We start from the raw sequence: 24,642 nt of genomic DNA, 5'->3' as shown, positions 1-24,642 counted from the left end.
CAGGTGGGGTGGCGCGGGCCCATGCCCAAGCTCATACCTGCTTCGAGCTGTCAGAGAGAGACAGCTGTCAGAACACAGTGAAGGAGAGACAGGCCTTCCAGAACTGGTGGTGATGTGGGAATGGGCTCCAACCAAGGGGATCCCAAGCACATGGGATCCTCCCGGACCGGGGCACAAACCCGCGTCCCCTGCATCGGCAGGTGGACTCCCAACCACTGCGCCACCAGGGTAGATCCAGGATTCATCACTCACCTGCTGCCTCTGGGCTCTTCTAGAAGAATGTGTTTGTCTAACACTGTGTCATTAAAACAAATGTTTGAAGGGAGAAGCTCAAACACCTGCTTGCACCCTGGCCTGGGTTCCCTCTTCACTACCTGCGATTTCTGCTGCACTGCCCTCTGGGCTCTGGAGTTTGGGGGGATGGTCTTTTCTCCTTGGCCCCCTTGCATGGCTGCTGGGGTCAAGGCCATCTCTTCATGTCTTTTGTACCCTGGACCGGGTTTGGCCCACAGCTTGTCCTCATGTGGGTGAAGCCACACCCCTAACCCCAGTCGATCTTGGGGTCAGAAGTCCTGGATCCAGGTTTCTGCTGTATATTAACCAGTCACCTGACTCCTCAGGGTCTCAGTTTACCCATCGGTGTGAAGGAGTGCGTTATCTCTGCGCTGAGGGCTTGCGGGTGGGATGAAAGGAGATGCCCCAAGCATACCCAGCACCTGACACCAGGTAGGCACCACGTTACGTCTGTGTGATGTAGTTGGCACGTCAGCCAGGAGAACCATGATTGGGTACCTTGAAGTGAAGGGATGGGAACCTGGCAGGACCCGCTGCTGTCCACATGGCTGGTATAGAGGGGGAGGGCTGCAGGAGCACAGCTGCAAAGCAGAGGCCCTCGGTTTTCTTCCTGCCTCTGCCCAGTCCAGTAGCAGGTGAGTTTTCACGCTGCTCACGATGCCTGATTCTGAGCTGAGACCTCAGGACTGCCCCCAACTCAGCATGAGCCTTCCCATCACCCGTCCTACTGGCCAAGCCTGAATGTCACAGCTCCGCCCCTTTGCTACAGAGCAAAGGCGTGGCAAACTCAGAGCCAGAGAGCCCAGGCAATAGGACATGGTAGGGTCTGTGGCCCAGCAGAGAAGGCATGCCCAAACCTTGACAAATGGATTGTCACTCCTCGGCTCCAGCCTCCTGGTGCCAGAGTTTCTGATTTTTAAAGGAGAAGCAGGAAACTCATGATTTTATATAAAATGCCTGCATTTCTTAAACATAGCCGAGCACAACAAGCCTTGTCTATGTACCATCTCCACTCCTTGGCCTCCAAGGTGTGACCTCAGGTCCAGTCTCGATCCTGGTCAACCTACAGATACCCCTGGGAAAGGGCCCTTGTATCTATCTTAAGACATTTAACAGTAAAATTCTAGAGCAAGAATGCCTGGGTTTAAATACCAGCTGCCTAGCTGTGTGACCTTGGACAAATTACTTAACCTCTCTGTGCCTCCATTTCCTCATCCATAAAATGGCAATACAAGTTTTGCTGTAATCATCCGACTAATTACGACTATAGTTGTTACTCCCGTAAAGAAAATCAAATATCTGTGCAGAAGGTCGGTCAAGTATGGTGGTTAAGTGTAGACTCGGGTCAAATAGAATTCGGTTCAAATCCCACTCCTGCTGTTAACCTGAAGTTGACCTTGGGCAGAGCATTTAATCCTCTGAGTCTCTGTCCTCACTTGTGAAAGAGTGAGTGGAAATCACTCCTACTGCATGGCGATGTTTTGAGGGCTTGTGTAACTGGTGTCGCTAAATCACTAGCACAGAGCCTGGTACAGGCTGAGTCCTCATTAAAAGGTAACAGTTATCACACTGCAGGCTGGTGAGTGGAGGGAGGGGGAGGTTCAGGAGGTAGAGGTGTGGGTCGGTGAGCCTAGGAATGGGGAGACATGGGGAGGCTGAGACAGGGAAGGTTAACAGGCCAGCTTCCCTGCTGTGCATGGAGCCAGCCCTCCTCCCCCACTCAGCCCAAGGTCTCAAAGGAGGCCTTGCCATGGGCAGGCAGAGGAGGCCAGAGAGAGTCAGCTGTCAGAACACAGTGAAGGAGAGACAGGCCTTCCAGAACTGGTGGCGGTGTGGGAATGGGCCCCAACCAAGGGCCTCCACTACAGTGACCCAGGGACACGTTGAAAGAGACAGAAGGAAACATCCTCACACCTTCCTTCTTAGGAGGCGGTGCAGGCTGCAGATGGGCCTGTCCCACCAGCCATATGTGTCTGCTGACAGTACATTTGTATCGCAGGGAACTACATTTCCCAGGCTCCCTTGCTGTCCCATTTCCTGGAAGGCTCAGCCAATGGGAAGCCCTGATGGGGGGCGGATCAGAAGGCGGGAGGAAGGGAGAAGTCAGGGTATTTCTCCTCCTCTTCCTCTGCTTCCTGGGGCACCTGTGGCAAAGGTTTCGCCTTCTCCCTGGCTCTCCGTCCCTCCAGAAAGCCCTTCCTCCATGATCCTAGCTTCTGGGCAGCTCCAGTTCCTGGCTCTGGGGACACCACCTCCCATTGTCCCGCCACCCCTAGATAGGCAGCAGCTTCCTGCTATCACTAATCTCTGGGTGGTCTCACCATCCGCTGCCTGTCTTCTCAGCTCTTCCATTGTCTATGTGGCCAAGTCCCAGGATTAAATTACCCCAGTCCAAAAGACCTAAGAGGTTTCTGTTTCCTGGCTGGACCTGGTTGGTACAGTAGCTAATACTTGATGGGCAGATACTCATTATGCGCAGATATGTGCAAGCTCGGAGGCCCTGTTCTCACTTCACCTTAATGGGGAGGCGGGTGTGTTCTCTGAACCAGGAGGTGAGTCAGATTCAGACCCATCTCTTGCCAGGTCCAACGCCTGTATTCTTTCCTGGTGAAGGATGATATTGGAGAATTTGCACTGAAGTCCTCATTGAATGTCCGTCTTCACACTGCCACTTATCAGATAAGCCATTTAATTCTGCCGAGCCTCAGTTTTCTCATCTGTAAAATGAGGACAATTATAGCAGCTCCCTCCTATGGTTACTATGAGGTTTAAATGAGATTAACACTTCATGTGATGGCTCTTTGAACAGTGCCTGGCACATAGCAGCTCAAGAATCCGGAGCTCTGCTTAACTTTATGGCCACCCTTATCACTACTCCAGCCCTCAGCCTCTGCTGATTTTCCCTCATGGGTGGGAAGAATTAATGATAAATGTTTCAGTCAGTGATATCTCCATTTGCAAGTGTCTACCCATAAAAGCCATTCATTCATTCAGTGAGCTCTCTTGAGGCACCTGTCTGTGCCCCACACTGGGCTCTCCATGGGGGACCCAGATCACAAGGCCCCGTCCCTGCCCCACACCCCAGAAGGGCCACGAGACATGGGACAGGGATCATAATGGAAGGTGGCATGAACAGCATGAGCAGGAGAGGTCCCAAGAGGAGTTGGTTTCTTTCCTGACACTGAGGGGGATGATCGGAGGCTTCCTGGAGGAGGTGGCATTTGAACTATGCTTAGTTTGTTGGGAATACAAAGCAGGATGTAGCAGCTAAGAGTGCAGCTCTAAAGTCAGGCCACCTGCAGGGGTTTGAAGCTTGAGTGAGTGACCTTGGCTCCCCTTTCACTCTTTCTGACCCCACCTGTGACTTGGGGTCCCCAAGATCAATGGAGCAGGATGGTTAAGAGCAAAAGCTCTGGGACCAGCCTGCCCAGCCCCTCACTGGCTGGCAGAATAACCTTGGCTGGGACTCGGTTCCCCTGTGCCTCAGCTTTTTCAACTGTAAAGTAAGCAATAGGGACTTCCCTGGTGGTGCAGTGGATAAGACTCTGCGCTCCCAGTGTAGGGGGCCCGGGTTCGATCGCTGCTCAGGGAACTAGATCCCACAGGCAGGCTGCAACTAAGAGTTCGTATGCCACAACTAAGGAACCAGCAAGCCACAACTAAGGAGCCCACGTGCTGTAACTAAGGAGCCCGCCTGCTGCAACTAAGACCCAGATAAATAAATAAACCAAATAAATAAGTTTTTTTTTTAATGAGCGATAGATCATCCCTGCCTCACGGGGTCAGTGGGAGAGCTGAACAGTTTAATTCATGTGAAGTTCTTGGTCCAGCACTTGTTGCCCTCACTTACCAAATGGTGCAGAAGAGGAGAATGCTTTCATGGCATCTGACGTCGTGGGGCTTCTGAGCCCCTAACTTCCTGGTTTTCCTCCCTCCCTGCAGCCGCCACCTTCATGGAGCACTGGAAGCGGAAACAGATGCGGCTCAATTACCGCTGGGACCTCACAGGCTTCGAGGAGGAGGAGGTGAGTGGGCTTGGCAACTGCGCCCCCACCCCATGCCCTCCCGCGTGTCCCCCGTGGCCCCCACCCTGTTGCTTCTGGGAGACTCACGTGGAAGCCCTATAGGGTCCTAAAGCCCAGGCAAGGCTGCTCCCTGCCTGCCTCTCAGTTCACGTCCCTGATGTTTGAATCTCCCGCAGTTGCCAGGGCAACCGTATGATGTCTGTTCTAGTGTTTTTGATCTCCATGCTCACATGGACGCACCACCCAGCAGCGTGGTTGGGGACTCAGGCCAAGGCTTACCATGCTGATCTCATCCTGTCTGGGGGCAGCACCGCGGGCCTGGGGAAGGGATCACCACCACCCATGAGGCTGAATCCCCAAAGGCAGCCGTGAGGCTTTGCCCCGGGTGCCAAACCCACAATCCTCAGAGCCAGCTCTTGGCCTGCAGTCGGACGTGGCTGAGAAGTGGGGCAGATCCTTCACTAGTAGAGGGAAGCCACGTACTGGGCATCTTTGTGCACCAAAGAGAGGGGCAGTCGGGGTCGAATGGCCACTGCAATGGCGGGTGGACCCCCCTCCCCGGGGTTGCTCAGGAGAAACTTTGCCAGTGCCCCATCCCGTATTGCCAGCTCCAGCCAGAATCCCCATGGTATGAGTGGGAATAAAAAGGAACAAGGTCTCCCAAATAGCAGAGCCATTAGGTGTGGCCACAATGACCACAGCTTCATGTTATGAAATCTTTTGCTCAGTTTTTTTAAAGAGAAACTGCTCATCCATTTTCACTGTAATGTGAAAATCTCTTCCATCATCTTTTTAAACATCCCTATTATTATATTTCCCCACACACGCACTCCCTCGAAGACTGGATCACTTTTCCGCCAAATGTGTAGCTGAGAATCCCCTGTGCAGGCTCTGTGCTGAAAGTATTGTCAACAGACAAGGGTGCTAGTTTGCTGGAAAAGGCACCAGCTTAGTGGAGATGAGACGGCCTCTGGGACCAGGCTGTTCTTGCACCACCCTCGCTGTGTGACCTGGGACAAGTTGCTTAACCTTTCTGTGCCTCAGTGTCCTCACCTCTCAAACAGGGATGGAGGAGTAGGGTTTGAGGGGGTCTCCCTGGGTCGGCAGATATAAAGCACTTCAAGCAGGGCCTGGCACCAGCGGGTGTCCCTTAACCCGTCTCCCACCTCTGGGTTCAACCTCTTCCCCAGTGGGTCTCATCGTCCCGTTTCACAGATGGCGGGGCCGAGGCTGATGCAAGGAGAGCCACGCAGCTCCTTAGGGGCAGAGACAGGCGTGGAACGCCATTCCCCATGATGGGCCCTGGGTCACCTGTCTGCCAGAGTGTGTTCTAAAGATTCAAATAGAACAAAACGCAGTGTTGTCTTGTTATTTTGGAAGTAGGTTTAGAACATCCCTTTTCATGATGTCCCTGGGGTTGGGGCAGTTCGATCCCGTGAACTCTTCACCCTGATGGCTCAGACCCTAGATGGTGGGGTGGCGATCAGAGCCACTGGGCACGGGTCCCCAAGGACCCTGAATGAGTCCCCGAAAGCGAGCCCCCCACGGCTGGCCAGGGCCTCTTCTGGGGTTAGTCACTCGAGACGAAGAGGCAGCCTCTCCACGACATGACCCCAGGTGTCCGCTCTCGGAGCAAAAGGAAGCCTGTGTACCCAGTCATCTGGCCTGTGTGTTCCTTCCCTGAGTCTAAGACAGTTCAGCCCAGCACTCCCTCGGGAATCACCTAGAACATGTGACCTGCGGAAGCAGCAACACACGTGGTCACCCTAAAGTAGCATCAGCCTTTAGTGAGCCCTCCTTATCCACCCACGTCCAACTACCTTCGTCCAGGTTCTTAAGTATATCATCTTTAGCAGACGTAGCCTGTTTCTTAAAAAAACAACACGAGTAATGAAATCTTTTTGTTTTTGTTTTACGTTTCTGGTTCCCGGAAGGAGGCTGTCAAGGTTTGGAATCTTTTGTCACTCCTCTGTCTTCCAGTAGCCTGTCTCCCCGGGAGAGGGACCTTCTCACACACCTGATCCATCTGTTTCTGCTGAGCAGTTCCCTGCAGCTCTTCCACGGCGGGCAGGGGTCTCCGTTTCCTCCCCCACCTCTGGGTCTCTCTTAACCCCTGTTCTTCTGTTCCAGTGCACTTCGCTGATCTGCTCTGGGCTCTCCCGAGGTCTGGTGCCTCTGGTCTGCCCCCGCTTGCTGACACTTACTGCCATCTCTTCTGACCCCCACAGCTCCAGATAGGAGGATATTCTCAGGGGCCAGTTCATGGTTGGGTGTTCAGAGTGAGTGGCCTGCAGGATGGGCTGCAGCCTGGTGCAGACTGACCTGCCTGCAGGACACAGAGCCCGATTCTGTGGCCTTCCCAGTGGGCTAGGGCTCCCCACAAGGTAGAGAATTCTGGATGAACTGCATACAATGAGTTCTAAATTGGAAATGGTACAAACAGCCAGCTAGGAACTGGCCCCAAAGGGTGTCCAAGGGAATGTCTGGGCTGATTTTGCCACGCGTGCTCCTCTTGAGGGTCTCAAACTCACAAAATTAACAAAGGCTCCCCGCTGACTTGGTTTCTTTTGCAGGACCATCCCAGAGCCGAATATGAAGCCAGAGTTTTGGAGAAGTCTCTTAGGAAAGAATCCAAAAGCAAAGAGGTACAGTGGCCGCTGCCAGTTGGCTTTCCCAGCAGTAAAACATTCTACATTCATCAACATTTCAGACCAGGGATCAGCAAACACTGTGTAGTTGGGGGGCCGGCCCCCAGACAGGGCCAGATAGTAAATATTTTAGACCCTGCAGGCCTCTGTCATAGCAACTCAACTCTGCCATTGTAGGATAAATACAGCCATAGACAACAGGTAAACAAATGGGTCTGGCTGTGTTCCAATAAAACTTTATTTATAAAACAAGCAAGGGGCCGATTTGTCAAACCTGCTAGAGTAGAGATCTACCTTTTTGATCTATCCTGAGGGTGATCTCAAACTTCAGCCAACATTTCAACATCAAGAACCGAGTAGCTTTGCAGCTTTTTTGCTCTGGGTGGTCATTATGTCCAGCCCTCCAGTTCTACATTGAGTGATGGTTGGAAGGGTTTTGCCCCAACAGGGTCCCTGAGCAGCTGGCCAGTTCCCTGTCTCACTCACAGACCATGAGAATGAGAGAGAGAAGTGTTTCTGTGAAGTTCCTGAAGCCATCACCTTTTTTATAACAAATGCCTTTCTTTTTCCCCAAAACCTCTCATTCAAATTGGCAGTCATGTTTGCAGCCTGAATTCTCACAAACCTCTGGAGGTGCTCGGTTATTTTTTTAATGGAGGTTTTTTATATGACATGGGACAAGCACAGAGCACCCGGGCCCTTGTCAACCTCTCACTGAGGCTGGAAAGTCAGGTCCTGAAGGGATGGGGAGCAATTGTAGGACACTCTTCCCTGATCCCGGTGTTCTGGGTCACACCTGCACCGTCGGCCTCTGGGAGTGACCAGAGCGAACCCCTGCATCGATCTTTTCTTGTCATTGTGTCCCATGGACAGAGTTTGCTGGTACAGAGTGGCTGGGGGTCCCAATTACCAAAAGTCCCCTCTGGGGGGGCAAAGTGGGTGCAGCAAAACCCCCTGTCGGGCCCCAGTTCCCGTAACAGAGCAAAAGCCCAGCTCAGTCCTCCTGCAGCCAGAAAGCGGGTGCACTTCCCGGAACTCAGAGTCTGAGAGGGACTGAGGGTGCAGAGAAAATAACCACAAAAGCATGAGTCCTCACCCCAAAATGAGAAGACTGTCCTTTTAACTTAACACATCAGAACGCATGTCCCGAGCACATTGTCTTCGGAGCAGCCGCCCTGTGGCCTTGAACCAAGGGCTCCAACAAGGAGCCCCCCATGGGCTGCGTCCCCTCTCCTAAAGGGAGAGGCGTGGTCGCCGCTGCTCTGAAGCCCCCAGGCCCCCATGGTGAGCCACCACGACCCGCGTGCAGTGCAGCATCCTCGCCCCCCAACAGTCCACCCCACGGCTTTACGGTGGCCCCTCGTAGCGTGAACGTGGTTGGGATTTCATTCCTTCCTAAGGAGAAAAGGGCTCGGTGGCCCACGTCACATCCACTTAAGTCCGGGGCTCGACCAAGCCCGAGTGCCGGGCCTGGGCAGCCGTGCCAGATTCCCGGTCACTCTGCTTCTTGGCTTTGACCCGAGCTCTTTGATCACCAGAATGACAAAGGTCGGGGTTCATTTCTGCCAGCCTCTGATGGTGACGCCAGGCCCTGAATGCCTCCGTGGGGCCACACCCTCCCTTGATTTTCTCCTCCGTTTCCCTGGCTCCCAACTTTGTGGTTTTCATTTTTCCAGCTAAGGCACCAAATCTGTTTAGGAAAGAAAAGATCCACCCCTTCACTGACGTGTTAGGATTCTGAGTGTGGCTTCCTTCACGTTGGCGTAAAATGCTCAGGGTCATCCTCGCCTTTGCATAAGATGCACCGTCTGAATTACGGCCACCGTCTGGTGAGAGGGGCCCCATGGAGCCCACCGAGCGTCCAGGCTGGAGTTTTCATTTCCATTACCTTTGTGGCAGCCTTTCTTTTAGAATGTGGGTCTCTGCCATCTCTGATGGGTTTAAGATGCCCAGAGCCTGAATCAGCCCCAGCAGCCGGCACAGCCAGGGGTGCGCTGGCTGCCCAGGGGGCCGATGGGGGCCTGGGTGGCGGTCTCACCCCACGGTGCTCTCTTGTTTCCTCCACCCGCCCCAGAAGCGCCGGCACCGTCCGGAGGAGCCAGCAAACAAATGGAGGCAGAGGGTTAAGACAGCCATGGCGGGGGTGAAACTGGTACATGTCACGTCGGGCCGTCGCGAGGCTTGAGTGTTTGCAGACGACCAAAGTCCACTGTGTTTTCCTCAACCGACTGACTGCTGTATTATCCTTTTAACATTCACATCCACGTTCCTTTGCCTTCCTTCGGCACCCACGGGCTGTGACGTGTGTTGAGATGTGTCTGCATGGCTATGGTGGGTTCGTAGGGGGAGCTCGGCTGTCTCTGGAGCTTGTGAAATGTGCCTGTCATAGCTGCCTGCCAGCGGTCCCTGGTCTCATTAACATGCATGCCACCTGCCCTGGAATGTGTGGCCTCGGGTGTCATGCCTGCCAGCATTCTTTGACCTCGTCCATGCATTTTTCCCGTTAAAAATCCACCCCATTCTTGAAACATCCCAGGTTAGCAACAAGCGTCCACTTCAGATCCCTCCAGACCCTGCTGTCCCTGTGCCAGAGCCTTCGGACCACGTGTCCCCGCTCTCCGCCATTGCTACGTGGCAGGCAGTGTTTGAACTTAGAGTGCTGGTGGCTTGTTTCAACTTGCTCTGCAAAGGAAATTTACTATTATGGTCTGGGTGGTGAAGGAAAACAGCTTAGATCTTCTGGCCTTGGAAATGAGACCTTCAGCCAAGAAAAGGAGTCCAGGCTTCTCCCAGACGGGGGTCTGATCATCTAATTTAGAAAAGCCTCTGGCACCATCACGCCCCGTACACAGAGGACTCACTTTTTTAGACAACTATTATTATTTCTATCATTTCGTAGCATCATTTCATCGGGGATAAGGCCCCAGATGCCAGATGTTTGCATTCATTCATCATCATTTCTTTTTAACTGTGTTTCTGTTGTCCAAGTTGTTTGCGCCCATACATACGTGCACACACACATCTTTCCACTGGGATGGTCCCCACCGCTGACCCAGCCCTGTTCGTGTTGTAGACAGACAAGGTGAAGCTGACCTGGAAAGACCGGTTCCCAGCCTACTTCACCAATTTGGTCTCCATCATCTTCATGGTGAGCACTGGGAGGTAAAGGAGGGAGGTGTACCAAGGTGTGCGGTGCTCACCTGGATGGGGCCAGCCATCCTCGTGGCAGCTGTGTTCATCCCAGGCTGCAGTGACCCCCAGGGGGCTTCCCAAGCCCTGGGGCCCGTGCGGTGGTTTCCTTTGGTCCCCGACACACATCTTTCATTCTGAGAGTGACACATATAAGTAAGTAGTCATTCAAACCCAGGAGTTCACAGGTATTATTTAAGACAAAACGGGGGGCTTTTAAAGAAAACCAGTAAGTGAAGAACACACGGGACAAAAATCAGGACGATGCCACTCAGGTGACGGAGGGCCCGTGACGCCAGGCTCATCCGGACGCTGCTGATTTGAATAAATTGCCAACACCGTGGCCGGCTCTATTAGGGGATTTTAATCCCCAGTTAATTGGGCTGCATCCCTGGAAGGCCTCAGGCCCATGCTAGCCGTGCTTTCATTCCCCCCCACAATGGGTCAGGGCCACCTGTGGTCAGTGTAGCGATGACCTTGCTATCAAGGTCATCTGCATGGCCGCTGTGGACCAAGGGCTGGGCTGTGCCCAGTGGCCTGAGGGCCTCACACCTGCCTGTTCCCCTCCTGCTGATGAGGAAACGGAGGCCAGAGGTCTCACCCCATCCCCAGGCCAGAGGCCAGGCAGATAGTCTGCCCTGAGACACCCCCCGCCCTTCCGTATGAACTTGGAGACCCACAGGTGGGCTTGCCTTGGTTTTCCACTGGGGGTGGCATCTGAGGCCCCCTAACCTGAACAGTTGGAAGCAGAGGGAGGACTCCGTTTCCCCTAACGCTCTCTCACATGGCAAGAAGGATCTCTCTGATGTAAAGAAATCTGTGGTGGGGACCCCCAAGACCACGGATTGGGAGCCACTGGGGGGTGGGGGGAGGGCCGTTGGGCTGTCAGGATGACTGGGTGGCAGTGGGCCCAGCCGTGTTTTGAGGGTCCTGGAGCACACCCCCCAAATGCACAGGAGTGCTGGCAGGGTAATGTAGGATGACGTGGTCCCTGCCCGGAGCATCCCCGAGGCTCACCCGACAGGGGACGGGGTGCGGGAAACGGGGGACTCAGGCACCAAGGTTCAGCCCCTCCTGGCAGAGAAGAAGCAATGTCAGCACAGAAGGTCCAGTGAGGGGATGACAGGAGGTGGGAGGCTGTGGGCCCTTCTGTGCCACGGCAAGTTTGGACAAGAGCCCTCGTGTTACGGGTCACTTCCTTGATTAGTCTTCAGGGGGGTTTGAGTTTCTCTTGAAACTCTCATAATAAAGATCAAGATGGTGGGCAGTGGAGTGCTGGTCTGGCACCTCCGTCAGGTGTCTCTGGCCTTCTGCGCACCTGTCCTGTGCCTGTGTCCCTCTTGGTCACAACATGGCTGCCCCACCTCCAATATCACCTCCACTTTCCAGGCAGGAGGAAGGGGAAGGAGACAGAGGCCAGTGGAGGCAGCCCCTCTTTGAATGTGCTTTCCCAGAAGGCCTGCCCACACCTCTGCTTGCATCTGGCCACCCCTGTCTGCAGAGAGGCGGGGAAATGGGAACATTGTCACTGCCGCAAAGGTGGGACAGTGGGTAGGGAACTAGCTGACCCTTGAGGTACTGGGGACCCCATCATAGATGAATCAGTTTTGTCCTGCACTCGGGAGCTTCATTCTCTGAACAAATAGCAGGCGAGCACCTACAAGGTGCCCCCATGCTCCTGGCCCTGGAGACGCTGGTATGAACACAATGACCAAACCCTGGCCTTCACAGCCCTTTCCTTCCAGAGGGGGCATTGCACCCAGGAGGGAACACAGCTATAGGGCTTGTCATGGGGGTGCACCGGCCTTCTGACAGGGAAAGGGGGCACCTTGCTGAGTCACTCTGCAGTCCTGGCGCCCCATCTGCACCTCCACACACAGGCAGGAGGGACATCCCGGAGCCCAGGGCGGTGCCTTCCCCTGGGAGGGGCCTCTTGGCAGGAGCGCGGGATTTTCCCAGGAAAGCCCGCATTCCGGGAGCTGGGAGCTGGCGGCGAGAGGTACCCACACCTCACCACAGGGCCCCCCCTTCATCAGGACGTTCCCTGGGCGTGTGTGGTCACCGTTCAGTCGCCCACAGATATGGACAGCTACAGAGTTACTGGCCCGAAATTTACAATAAGAGCTTCCTGGGAGATGCCTGTCGCTGTGGCCTCCCTCTGGGGTGAAGCAGCCACAGCCCTTCCAAGCTGCAATCAGAGGCACATAGCATGGCTCCATGCCCCTCCAGGGCTTTCCTGGGAGCCTCGAGGGGCCGTTCTGGTTCTGGCAGGGGTGGGCCACCCTGCACAGCCTCAATGGGAGTGACATGCCCGGGACCCTGGGCACACAGAGGGTGCAGTGTATTCGGGCTCGGGTGACAGCCCTGCACAGCTGCCCTCCATTCAGTGTCCCCTCGGGACTGGCATTTGCAGGAATCCGCACTCTCAGGGCAGGACACAGTGAGGACAAGGTCTTCCAGGGCGAGTCAGGGCCTTGGAGGGTTAGGAAGACGAGCCCAGGCAGACACACGGCTCCACGCGGAACAGACTTGTCATCCTAGCCTAGCCCGGCCTCTCGAGCGGCCGCCAGTCCAAGTTTTAGGGAATGTTCTGGTCCCACAGTGGTTTGGGCAAGATGAGGGTCTCGTTCCCAGGGACAAGCCGAAGGGTGTGGGTGGCTCCCGGCGAGGTCGGGAGAAGGGTCCCCATCCGTCTGTCCCAGCCAGGCCTGCAGCATTGCCGGTGGGGACCAGACCATCCCACGCCCCACCCACCTCCTGCAATAGCATCGAGAACGTCACCGCTTCCACTCAGGGTCATCCAGGCTGGTGGGAAGCCCCCCCTGCAGTTAGTCTGCCGTCACACAAGCCAGGCAGCTACTGGGGTTGCAGCGACCCTAAGTCCTGTCGGGGACGGTGGGCAAGATGTCTCGATGCCCCATAGTGAGCAGCAGAACTTTGCCCTCCGAGCTTGGTAGACACACCCAGAAAATCCCAGTTCACGCGCTGGGTGACCTGGCCTGGTGGCCCAACCTCTCTGAACATCAGTCTCCTCTTCTATAAGACAGAATCTAGCCACTCATTCATCTGTGAAGTTAGCACCCATAAAGCCCAGGGCATTTGGTGGGTGACAAGAAGCACCCATCTTTGTTTTGCAGTGGAAGTGCTCCTGGGTGGGGGGGACAGCTGGGCCCAGGGAGCTGGGGGAGGTTGTCCGATGGGCCCAGGGGGACCCGGCCAAGAGCGTCCCCTCCTCCCCCCGCAGGTCGCAGTGACCTTCGCCATCGTCCTCGGCGTCATCATCTACAGAATCTCCACGGCCGCCGCCTTAGCCATGAACTCCTCCCCCTCCGTGCGGTCCAACATCCGGGTCACGGTTACGGCCACGGCGGTCATCATCAACCTGGTGGTCATCATCCTCCTGGACGAGGTGTACGGCTGCATAGCCAGGTGGCTCACCAAGATTGGTGAGTGCCCTGGCCAAGCCCTGGAGTCTGGCGGCCCCAGGTCACCTCCCTCCGGCTGTGGGGCCTTGGGCTGGTCACTCACCCTCTCTGAGCCCCACTGCTGTGACAACTGAGGGAAGTGGTCAGCCTGGCCCGGGGCAGTGGCTCAGCAGCGTGTGTCTCACTCCTTCTAGAGGTTCCAAAGACGGAGAAGAGCTTTGAGGAGAGGCTGATCTTCAAGGCTTTCCTGCTGAAGTTCGTGAATTCCTACACCCCCATCTTTTACGTGGCGTTCTTCAAAGGCCGGTAGGGGCTTCTTCAGTGACTGAAACGCACTGCTTTTCCGCAGTCCAGTAGAAGGCTCCCCTCCCTCATCTCTCTTCAGGTGGGAGGCACCTGGCCCAAGACAGAGCAGTCGGTGTGGCTCCCACTGCCGCCGAGTTTGGGGAGAGGCCTGGCTCCTGCTGGGCCCCCAGGGAGCAGGGTCCCCTGGGAAGCAGGGATCCTAGACTTTGGGGATGCCAGGCAGCAGGGACCCTGGGAAGCAGGAACCCTAGACATCGGGGAGCCCAGGGAATAAGGACCCCGGGAAGCAGGGACCCCAGGGAAGAGGGACACCAAGCAGCAGGGACCCGGGAAGCAGGGACCCTAGACATTGAGGACCTCAGGGAACAGGACCCTGGGAAGCAGGGACCCCAGGCAGCAGGGACACCAAGCAGCAGGGACCCGGGAAGCAGGGACCCTAGACATTGAGGACCCCAGGGAACAGGACCCTGGGAAGCAGGGACCCCAGGCAGCAGGGACCCCAGGCAGCAAGCTCCAGGGGTTCCCACAGTGCAGGGGGTGAGGGCTGCAGGAGAAGATGCAGGAAAGGCAGCCGCTGGTGTTCCAGGCTGGTGGGGGGTGAACCCCATGCCCTGACCCTCTGGAGCCGTCCTGGGTTTATCGGGGCCTGTGGCCCACCCACCAAGACTCCCCACCACCCCTCCGCCTAGGGGCTGGCAGGGCTGATCCCAGAACCCCTCCCGAAGTCACCTTCCTCGGCATCATGTGATTTATAAGTACCACTCCACCCTGGGGTCCTGGAGCTGGGCCAAGGTGCACAGGCCCCCCCTGAGAGCACCCACATCAGAGCAGGCTCTCAGAGGGCCCCTACTCCCACAGCCCACAGGAGGCTGAGAGGCGGCCTCAGGGACCACCCGCACCCCAGCCAGTCCGCGGTCCCCAGCGTGGTTCCGTGACCCTGCCACGGCGGGTGGCACCCTCTGCCCTTAGGCTGCTGTGCCTTCTTCCCCTCCTGGGCTCCCTCCCCTCTATCTGCCCCTCAGCCTCTTGGTTTCCTGTTGAAGCTATGTTTTCTTACCCACCTGTTGGTTTGGGGATCACATGAACGTTCGACCAACAGAAAACCCCTGTGGCTGATTCTTAGGCAGTGAAATGGGCGGAGGGAAAAGCCTGTGAGACACCGGAGGCTCTGACCTGGGGAGTCATGGCACGGCCCAGTCCCCACGTGGGGGTCTCCGCGAGCCCGCTCTCCCCTCTCTAAATGACCCCCAATTGTTGCAGGTTTGTCGGACGCCCAGGCGACTACGTGTACATTTTCCGTTCTTTCCGGATGGAAGAGGTAACGAGATCGTACGCGCTGCTCCGCTCTGTTGGTTCTGTCCACACGGCAAACCTGACAGCTCCCTGCCCTGAGAGACCCTTGCTCTGTTCTCCAGCGGCAGGGACGGGGCTTCGCTCTTCTTTGGTCTGTCCATATAGGATTACACTAAAAGGAGAACGTCTCTTCAGGGTCATGGAAGCCAAAAAGTTACACCCACTTTTTTTTTTTCTTTTTCTGTAAGACCTTGAATGTTTTTCTCTTTGGTTAAGATGAATTAGTGAGGAAAAAACAGGACTCAGCTACACTTCTTTTACTTTAACATTGAAATGCCCACCTCTCTTCCCGCCAAGCACAATGCTGGTGACCTTTGGCTTCTGCTCAGCGATTCCGGCCACTCCAGGTCTGGTGAGTCGTCCAGCTGCCTTCTGCCGCTGAGTCCTGGCCCCCAGGCTTCCTCTGTCAGCTCTGTCAGACCAAGCCGGGCTTCAGGTCTCAGGGAAACCAGTCCAAATTTCCAACTTCCAGAATAATTCAGCATATGAAAAGAAGACTCTTTTTTTTTTTTTTTTTTGCGATACGCGGGCCTCTCACTGTTGTGGCCTCTCCCGCTGTGGAACACAGGCTCCAGACGCTCAGGCTCAGTGGCCATGGCTCATGGGCCCAGCCGCTCTGCGGCATGTGGGATCCTCCCGGACCAGGGCACAAACTCGTGTCCCCTGCATCGGCAGGCGGGCTCTCAACCACTGCGCCACCAGGGAAGCCCCAAGAAGGCTCTTTTTTTATCACGGTCTTCTTGATAAAGATTCTGTGAAACAGGGTAGGGAGGATTGGGGTGGGCATCAGGTACAGGGTGATCTGGCTGCCTGGGGCACAGTCTAGAAGTTCAGCTGCCTAAATGCCAGCCTCTGAACATCCCAAGACATAGGCCTCATCCGCAGTAAGGGATGTTTGCAAAAAGCCCACGACGTGCTCCCCCAGTATATAACACATCATTTACATAGATGACACCCTGTTAAGCTCTTTAATGGTTGGAGAAGTTGGGGAAATGCCTTTGTGGAGTAGAATAAAGCAGAGGAAGTTTTTGGGTTTTTTTAATGAGATTGATGGCTGTCCCAGATAAATTTTTTGGTAATGGTATATAAAGTTTTGCTCAGGACTCAGAGAGGAGTGAGCTGTGCCCCAGAGTGTCACTCAGTGTCCCTTGAGTTCCCTGCACTTGGACAAGTTAAGCTTCTGACGGCCTGCCCGGCCCCCAGTACAAGCTCACGAAGGACAGGGCATGAGGCCTCCGAGGGGTGGCCGGCTTCCTCACCCCACGGCTTCCCAGCTGCACGGCCCAAGCCTACGTGGCCCTGGGGAAGGAGCAGCCCTGAGATCCAGCCCCACCGCTGCCTACTCCCTGGCAGTGTGCTCCACTCTGAGCCTTGCTCCAGCCCCGAGAGCCTGTCGGCCAGGTTGTACTAGCTTCCGGGAGCTGCTGTAACAAGATACCACAGACCAGGTGGCTTAAAACAGCAGAGATTTATTCTCTTATGGGTCCAGAGGCCAGAAGTCCAAAATCAAGGCATCAGCAGGGCTACGCTCGCTCCGAAGGTTCTAGAGAGGGTTCCTCCAGGCCTCTCTCCCAGCTCGGGCAGCCACGGGCAATCCTTGGCCTCCCCCTGCTCATCAATGGGCCTCTCCAATCTCTGCCTCGTCTTCACGGGGCTTCCTCCCCTCTGTGTACCTGTGTATTTCCTCCTCTTATCAGGACACAAGCAATCGGAGCAGGGTCCACCCTATGCCAGCGCGACCTCACCTCAACTCGGTCACATCTGCAAAGACCCTATTTCCAAATAAGGTTCCGGGGGTTCAATGTGGAGGACACAATTCAACCCTCAGCCCGAGGGCCGACCTCCCCTCGCTGGGAGCTGGGGTCGCCTCTCCTGATAGGCGGGGCGGGGGCAGGGGCTGACGCCCGTTCTCTGTGCTGCAGTGCGCCCCGGGGGGCTGCCTGATGGAACTGTGCATCCAGCTGAGCATCATCATGCTGGGGAAGCAGCTCATCCAGAACAACCTGTTTGAGATTGGCATCCCGTGAGTAGCATCAGCTTCAGGTCACAGCAGAGCAAGGGGGAGATCAGGGCCTTGGGGTGCTCGGGAGACTCTTGCAGTAGTCTGGGTGACAGGTGATGTGGGGCCAGGACCAGGGTGGGGGCACCGGAAACAGGGAGGTGGTGAGGACACAGGAGGAAGATGGGCTGTAGCCACCCCTAGTGGACGAGGCCAGGGACGAGGCCAGGATGACCCCTGCTCCCAACTGGCTGAGGATGCAGGGTACCCATAGGTGGCCCCAAACCCACGTGCCAGCCTCCATGGTCCAAGGCAGCCAAGTCTGCTTGGGCCCGGCCAGACCCCTGACACCTGAGGGGCCCTCCCTGGCCTCCGTTTCCTCATGTCACAAACAGAGCAGTGATGCTTGCCCCCTGCCCCTGGGGAAAACGGCAAAGGAAATCCTCAACAGAGGGGTCATCGCAAAGATGTTAGTTCGGGATTTAGAACACTCGATGGCTCAGAGAATTGGAAAAACAACTTGGAGGTGCCAGACCCCCAAGCCCACCTTCCTGGAAACCTAACCGAGGCGACGTCATGTGTCTTTCAGGAAGATGAAGAAGTTCATCCGTTACCTGAGGCTGAAGCGCCAGAGCCCCTCTGACCACGACGAGTACGTGAAGAAGAAGCAGCGGTACGAGGTGGATTACACGCTGGAACCCTTCGCGGGCCTCACCCCGGAGTACATGGAGATGAGTGAGTGACGGGAGGATCCTGTCCTGGGAGACGGGGCAGGGCGGAAAAGGGCCAGCTGGCCGCCTCGGGCTCCCCGCGGTCCCTGCACGGAATGGGACACGCCCAGGACTCAGCCGTGTCACCTGCAGCTGTGTCGCTGGATGGGAGGACGCCCAGAGGAGGCACATGACTCCCAGGAGTGGGGCAAGAGAGAGAGGGGACAGGCCAGGTGTGGCCTGCACGGCAGCCACCTGGAGCCTCCCTGACCCCACCTCCGACCTCTCCCTCCACTTGGGCCACACTGGCCTCCTTGCTGTTACCCAAACCCATAGAGGTCACTCCTGCCAAGGGGCCTTTGCATGGGCTGTGCCCTGCCCAGAATGCTTTCCCCTGGTATGAGCGTCACTCCCTCTCTCCCTTCCTCCAGGTCTCTGCTCAGAAAGTCCCCCACCAGAGGGGCAGCGTTTAAAAGGGGCAGCCCCTCCCCCTGCTTTCTGGTTCTCACCACAGCTGATATCTTTGGTCCCCATCCCTCTCTCCTTCCTCCGCCATCTGCCTCTCCTGTAGAATCAAAGCTCCATGAAAGCAGGTCTTTTTTCTTCTTCACTGCTGTACCCCCTGCCCCTAGAACAGGTCCAGCTATACACTGGGTGCTCAATACATGCTCCCTGAATGAATGGATGAGTGAAGGCTGAGACTCACGCAGAGGGGTCCCACAGTGTCGTGCCCCCTAACCACCATGGACAGCTTATCTTAAATGCTGGGGGACTTCCCTGGCGGTCCAGTGGTTAAGACTCTGGGCTTCCACAGCCGGGGCCCTGGGTTTGATCCCTGGCCGGGGAACTAAGATCCCTCAAGCCTCGCAGTGCAGCCCCCAAAAAATTTTTAATGCTGGTTCCCGGGCCCAATCCTGGTCTGCACGGAGTGGGACCCAGGACTCTGCGTTTTAACAGGCACCTGGGCGAACCAGCTACGGACTGGTCTGCAGGGTGGGCTGATCAGGGGTGGGGTGGCCTTGGGTTGCAGGAGCGGTTCTGTTTAATTGTACCGCGGGCGCTTCCCTCCCTGTTGGCAGAGTTGGTCCCAGTAAGTCACTCCCAGCTTCCCGGACGACGGTGCCATAACACTCTGAGACTTAAAACAAGGAGATGGTGTGGTGTTTGGGTGACATCCTCTGTTTTGTCCCGGAATCAAATCCAGGCTGAACCAGAGGCAGATGGGCAGCCCACTGCCCTGTGGGTGCCACTTCCCCAGGCCTGCCCTCTGCCCGGCTGTTTATGCTCATCGTGGGGCCTGGGAGGAGGGTCTCCACTGCCTGACCCCATGGGAGGATGGACAGCGAGAACAGCAGCCTATGATCCGCTGAGAGACTGCAGTCGGTCATTTCCCCAGATTTTAATTTTTTTAAAATTTTATTATTATTATTATTATTTTGGCTGCGTTGGGTCTTCGTTGCTGTGTGCAGGGTTTCTCTAGTTGCGGCGAGCGGGGGCTTCTCTTGTTGTGGAACACCGGCTCTAGACGTGTGGGCTTCAGTAGTTGCAGCGCATGGGCTTAGTAGTTGTGGCGCACGGGCTTAGCTGCTCCGCGGCATGTGGGATCTTCCCAGACCAGGGCTCAAACCCATGTCCCCTACATTGGCAGGCAGATTCTTAACCGCTGCGCCACCAGGGAAGTCCCCAGATTTTAATTTTTATGGTGGCTGGAGAGTCCTGCGTCCTCTGGGGTTTAGTGAAATGAAATTCCTGGGGCAGGCCCCTCCTGCCCACCCAAGGAGCAGCCAGCCTGTGCCTGGCAGTCTCCTCCAGGCCGACTCGGGCTGGGATGGGGTAGGTGGAGGAAAAGACCCGGTGAGCATGACCCACCCGCACCTCCAGCTGCCCTCCCCCCTGCCGTCCCTGCAAGAGGAGGCAGTGTCACTCGGGATTCAGGGAACCCGCAGCCTCGGGGCTCAGCAGCCCCCTGGCCCCGACCCTGAGCTTATCCAGTGGCCTCCATCCCATCCATCATAACTCCAGAGCCTTCAGGCGAGGCCAGCGTCCACAGAAGCACCCCGCGGAGCCCCCGTGGGGCACGTGAGGGGCCAGGGACGTGGCTCTGGGACGAGGGGTCACACAGAGCCTCCACGCACCCCGCCGCACTAACAATGGTCACTCTCAGCCCGCCGGGCCCAGGGCGACTTTCTGCCAGCCTCCTTGTTTCCCGCCTGGCACCGAGCGCCCTTGGGTGGGGTCTGGCTGTGCAGTTCCTGAGCCAGCTTCCTCCACTCGCTTCCATTCAGCACCCTTTCCCCGACCTGCCCCGCCAGCCCATGACGAGGAGAACAAGGAACAGCGAGGGAGTGAGGCAGAGGGGCGAGATTGTCCGGATGCGGGCGGCGGGCCCCGACCGGCTCCCCGAGGCCCGGTGGAGGGGGACGCCGGGGGCTGTTGGAGACGCAGTGATGCTCGCGGGCCCCCCAGGTCCTAGGAAGCACTAGGGCACCGTCCCAGCCCGCACACAGGGTGACTGAGGCTGGGCCTTTGTGCTCACGGACACCTTTTTCCCATTACTGGTGATTTTTTAAGATCAGACATATGCTAAGTGAGTACACGCCCTTTATTCAAGAGGCAAGACTCAGGTCCAGAGCAAAACTTGGAACCTTGCCCACAGCTCCCTCCCGGCCTGGGCGTGTCCGAGATCCCCTCTTACACGTGGGAGGCAGGGCCCTGTCCGACCCGGGTGCGTGGGGCAGGGGTCCTGCCGTCCCGGGACAGGGGCAGCGCATGCTGACCGCCGCCTCCTCCTCCCTGCAGTCATCCAGTTCGGCTTTGTCACCCTGTTTGTCGCGTCCTTCCCGCTGGCCCCACTCTTTGCGCTGCTAAACAACATCATTGAGATACGCCTGGACGCCAAAAAGTTCATCACAGAGCTCCGAAGGCCGGTGGCCGTCAGAGCCAAGGACATCGGTGAGTGCCCTGGGCACTGGGGTTGGAGGACATACGGGGCTTGGGGAAAGGATGCTGCTCCCCGGAAGCCAGAGGCAGAGCTGGCAAAGTGGGGTCCCGGGCTCCTCACTGCGCCTGCCCTGGGGACAGAGTCAGAGATGGGGTGGGGGGTGAGGATGCAGGACCTCCAGGCCCCCCTCCACCCCACCCCGAACTGCCAACTCCTGAGATGTGTGGGCCACTGAGAACACTCGGGAAAGAGCTCGTGTCTCGGATACCTGAGTATCTCCCCGGTGTGCTGCTCCGGGAGGTCCACAAGATACATTCCCTCTGATGGTCCTCAGCACCTCTGCCCCTCCCCGGCTGTCTGCATGGCCCCAGAGCACAGAGCCAGACCAGCTAATATTAGCTGCTCAGCAGTGCCTTCCTACAGAGTGTATCATTTAGTCATTTAACGTTCACAGAAGAGTAAAGGAAGGAGGGAGCCCCCTCCCGGCAATGAAGGAAGAGCATCGTGTCACCTGCCTGTCGAGTCAGGGCCGAGAGCAGCCTGGGCTTTTTAACCCCGAGTCACTAAGGGGTTCCTCATCCATGTGAAAGAGGGGCTTGGGGGTTGGGGGACATTTAACATCAGCATAAGGACTAACTTTCGCATAGTCAAAGGTGTCGAAAGTGGAACCGACATCCTTGTGGAGTGGTGAGCTCCCCGTCACCAGAGGCATTTAAGCAGATGTGGGTGCCCGTCTGTCCAGGAGTGGGGGGATCTAGCAGGAAGGGCTCAGAGCCCCATGCACGCCTTGGCCAGAGCTGGCCCTCACCAGCAAGGACGATGCTCACCGTATCTTAAAGGGAATCAACTTAATCCGGGACCCAATTTTCAGGGTGAAAACAAAAAGGTCTTTATTGGGATTTTATCTTGAAATGAGATGGAAAATTACAGAATATATTCGTTTTATCTCCTACTGAACACAATTTTAGTCCCAGCAGCATGTCTGCTAGTTTTGTGCTGGTTCCTAGAACACGATTGAATTGTGTGTGAGGGACGTGATCCGTCACTTCACCAAAATAAGGTTTGCACACTAGCGAGATAGATCTTGGGGTTGGGCTTTCTGTTTTCTTTTTTTTTTTTTAATAATTTTTTTTTTTTTTTTTTGCTACGTTGGGTCTTCGTTGCTGCACGCGGGCTTTCTCTAGTTGTGGCGAGCGGGGGCTACTCTTCGTTGTGGTGCGCGGGTTTCTCATTGTGGTGGCTTCTCTTGTTGCAGAGCATGGGCTCTAGGTGCGCGGGCCTCAGTAGTTGTGGCTCACGGGCTCCAGAGCGCAGGCTCCGTAGTTGTGGTGCATGGGCTTAGTTGCTCCGTGGCATGTGGGATCTTCCCAGACCAGGGCTTGAACCCGTGTGCCCTGCATGGGCAGGCGGATTCTTAACCACTGCGCCACCAGAGAAGTCTGGGTTGGGCTTTTGTAGCCCAAATATAATCTTGCAAAATTGCAGGGGCTTCATCACTCCTTCCAAAACTTTCTCTCGCCCTTGGCATTGGGTCGCCCTTGTTGAAAATGCCCCTGAGGCCATTGCATCCCCAGCCAGGGACTCCTTGGCCCGTGCTGGGCCCCATGGTGCGGCCCACACCCGCTGATGATGCCAGGCCCACTGATTCTCCACCATCCACCCCTGTCCCCCGAGAAGCCTGGAATCCGGCTTTACACGGTGCAGCCTCTCAGGTTGAACCGGATGAAATTGCTATTTTCACAATTCAAACACGCTCAGATATCGGTGATTTCACCTGGTTCACATTTGTGCTCTGGGCTCCATGATGTGACCTGCCGGCCCCAGGCTTAGAGAGGGTCCAGGCACGCTCTCTGTTCCACCAGGAGGGACGTCTAAGCCCAGCTCCAGTACAGAGGTCATCACCCTGTGTTTTGACACTTTAGTCTCCTTCCTATCTGGACGACCTAGACAATCAGCAAAGACTCAGCAAACAGATGTCCTCCCTCCTAGACTTCGTTTATGATTTTAAAAGATTTTAAGGCCCCTGAACTCACTGGCCCTGTGAAGTCCCTTCTGGCCCCAAGGGTCCCGGATCCTGCGTCATCTGTGGCCTTGGAGCGAGCCTTCGCCCCTCACACCACACCCCTACGTAGCTGGGAGGGCCGTGGCCACAGGGCCTGGGAGGACAGCAGTCCAAAGGAGTGGGTTTGCTGCTGCACTGAGTCAGAGCCTGGCTCACGTTTCCATGAATGGCTGGAGAGTAAACGTTTTTGTCTCTGTGGACTGTGAGGTGATGTGCAGAATTCTCACCAAAAGGCTAAGTTTCTCACGCTTTTTTCACTCACACTTGAAAATGCAAGAGCTATTCTTTGCTCGTGGGTCATCCAAACAAACACCAGCCATGCACTGATTTGGGCCACAGGCCGTATCTGCAAATCCCCCCTCGAGATCAAGGTGACGTGGAACCCAGGGCTCTCGGAAGCGTACCCCACCCAGCTCTGAGGACAACCCCAGAGAGCTGTGTCTGGCATTGAATTTTCTCTGGGGCTTTCAGCTGTCGAGTCCCCCCAGGAGCCTCGTGGGGAAGCTGGGACAAATCCTTGTTCCCACTTTCCAGATGGAGAGACTGAGGCCAGGTGGTAGCGGAGCTGAGCTGGAAGCGGAGCACTCAAGCCCTCAGCCCCTCCCGGCACACCTCCATGAGGTGCACGCCTGAGACCTGGATGGGGCAGACGGTCAGCCCGCCAGGCACTCCCTGGACAGTCCTTGGGAATCCTGAGCCCGTGCCCAGTGGCCGTGAAGAAAAGAGTGTCGCCTCCCGCCACTTGTTGCTTACAAAGGCCCAATTCTCAGGTGCCCGGAGGCCCCAGGCGTGTCCACAGCGGCCAGAGTTTGCTTTGGCATCTGTGCCTGGCAGAGCCGTGGCCGTGTCCTGTAGCAGCACGCAGACCCTGCAGCCCCCCAGGGTGGAAGGGAGCACCAGGGCGCCACGCTGCCACCGGCCCTCCGCGGCCCTGGTGGGCGTTGTCGTTCCCACCATGAGCAGGGCTTGGATCATATCCTCAGGGTTTCCGCTCACGGCTCCTCGATTTTTCCCAGTCCTTACGGATTGGCTGCTCTCTTCCTGGTTCCTGCCTGGTCAGTTGGAGCATAATCTGGGTTTGTTTATGGCCTCCTCCACGGTAACCTTTCCTTGAAGAGGCTTTTGTATTCCTCCTGTGATCCGTGCAGGGCCCTTAAGGGACAGAGAGCCCCAGTGGCCCCCATGACCTGCACCCACGGCGCCAGGAGTGTCTGGAGGAAGCTCTGCCACAAAGCATAGGCCCTGCGACTGCCCTGCTTGGCCCTGGAGGCGGGGGGCGTGGCGAGTGGCTGCAGGGACCCAGCCCCGTGCGCACGTGGGAACCGGCTCCAGCATCCCAGTCCTGACCTTTGACTCCAGACCAACGTGCTTCCTGCCCTCATGCTCATTCTTCAGAGCCTTCCGAGTGAGGAACTCTGCCTGAGCTCAGCTCCTGGGTGCTGAGAGTTGACAGGCACGTCTAAACACCTCCCTGACGTGTGCTTGGAAATGGGGCTTAGCGTCTCCTGGGACAGCAGTGATGCCTTGATGAAGAAGGCAGATGGAAATGAGGCATCTCCCCCCGCGAGATTTTCATAAAGGAAGCCAAGATTTGTCCCAAACAGCATCAGCCCCTTGTACCTCGAGGTTGTCAGAGCAATGATTCTTATCCTGGAGTGCAGAGTGTGTGTCTGAATAACTTGGAGGGTCA

The 24,642-nt window shown here is 56.4% G+C and overlaps 1 protein-coding gene across 1 annotated transcript in view; it reads left to right on the top strand.

The window, feature by feature from the left end:
- The window catches only part of ANO1 (anoctamin 1), a 165,137-nt gene that overhangs the window by 127,357 nt on the left and 13,138 nt on the right, over positions 1 to 24,642 (top strand). Inside the window, exons 14-23 of the mRNA XM_082627806.1 lie at positions 4,237 to 4,319; positions 6,893 to 6,964; positions 9,042 to 9,119; positions 10,041 to 10,115; positions 13,401 to 13,602; positions 13,776 to 13,887; positions 15,148 to 15,205; positions 17,163 to 17,263; positions 17,829 to 17,974; positions 20,749 to 20,901. Coding sequence (XP_082483932.1) covers positions 4,237 to 4,319; positions 6,893 to 6,964; positions 9,042 to 9,119; positions 10,041 to 10,115; positions 13,401 to 13,602; positions 13,776 to 13,887; positions 15,148 to 15,205; positions 17,163 to 17,263; positions 17,829 to 17,974; positions 20,749 to 20,901 — 1,080 coding nt within the window. The remainder of the gene's footprint in view (positions 1 to 4,236; positions 4,320 to 6,892; positions 6,965 to 9,041; positions 9,120 to 10,040; positions 10,116 to 13,400; positions 13,603 to 13,775; positions 13,888 to 15,147; positions 15,206 to 17,162; positions 17,264 to 17,828; positions 17,975 to 20,748; positions 20,902 to 24,642) is intronic.

This window comes from Mesoplodon mirus, assembly GCF_964341445.2.
Source record: "Mesoplodon mirus genome assembly, chromosome: 7".
Taxonomy (NCBI): domain Eukaryota; kingdom Metazoa; phylum Chordata; class Mammalia; order Artiodactyla; family Ziphiidae; genus Mesoplodon; species Mesoplodon mirus.
Note: the sequence above shows the minus strand (reverse complement) of the source record. Positions and strands in the feature narration are given on the sequence as shown.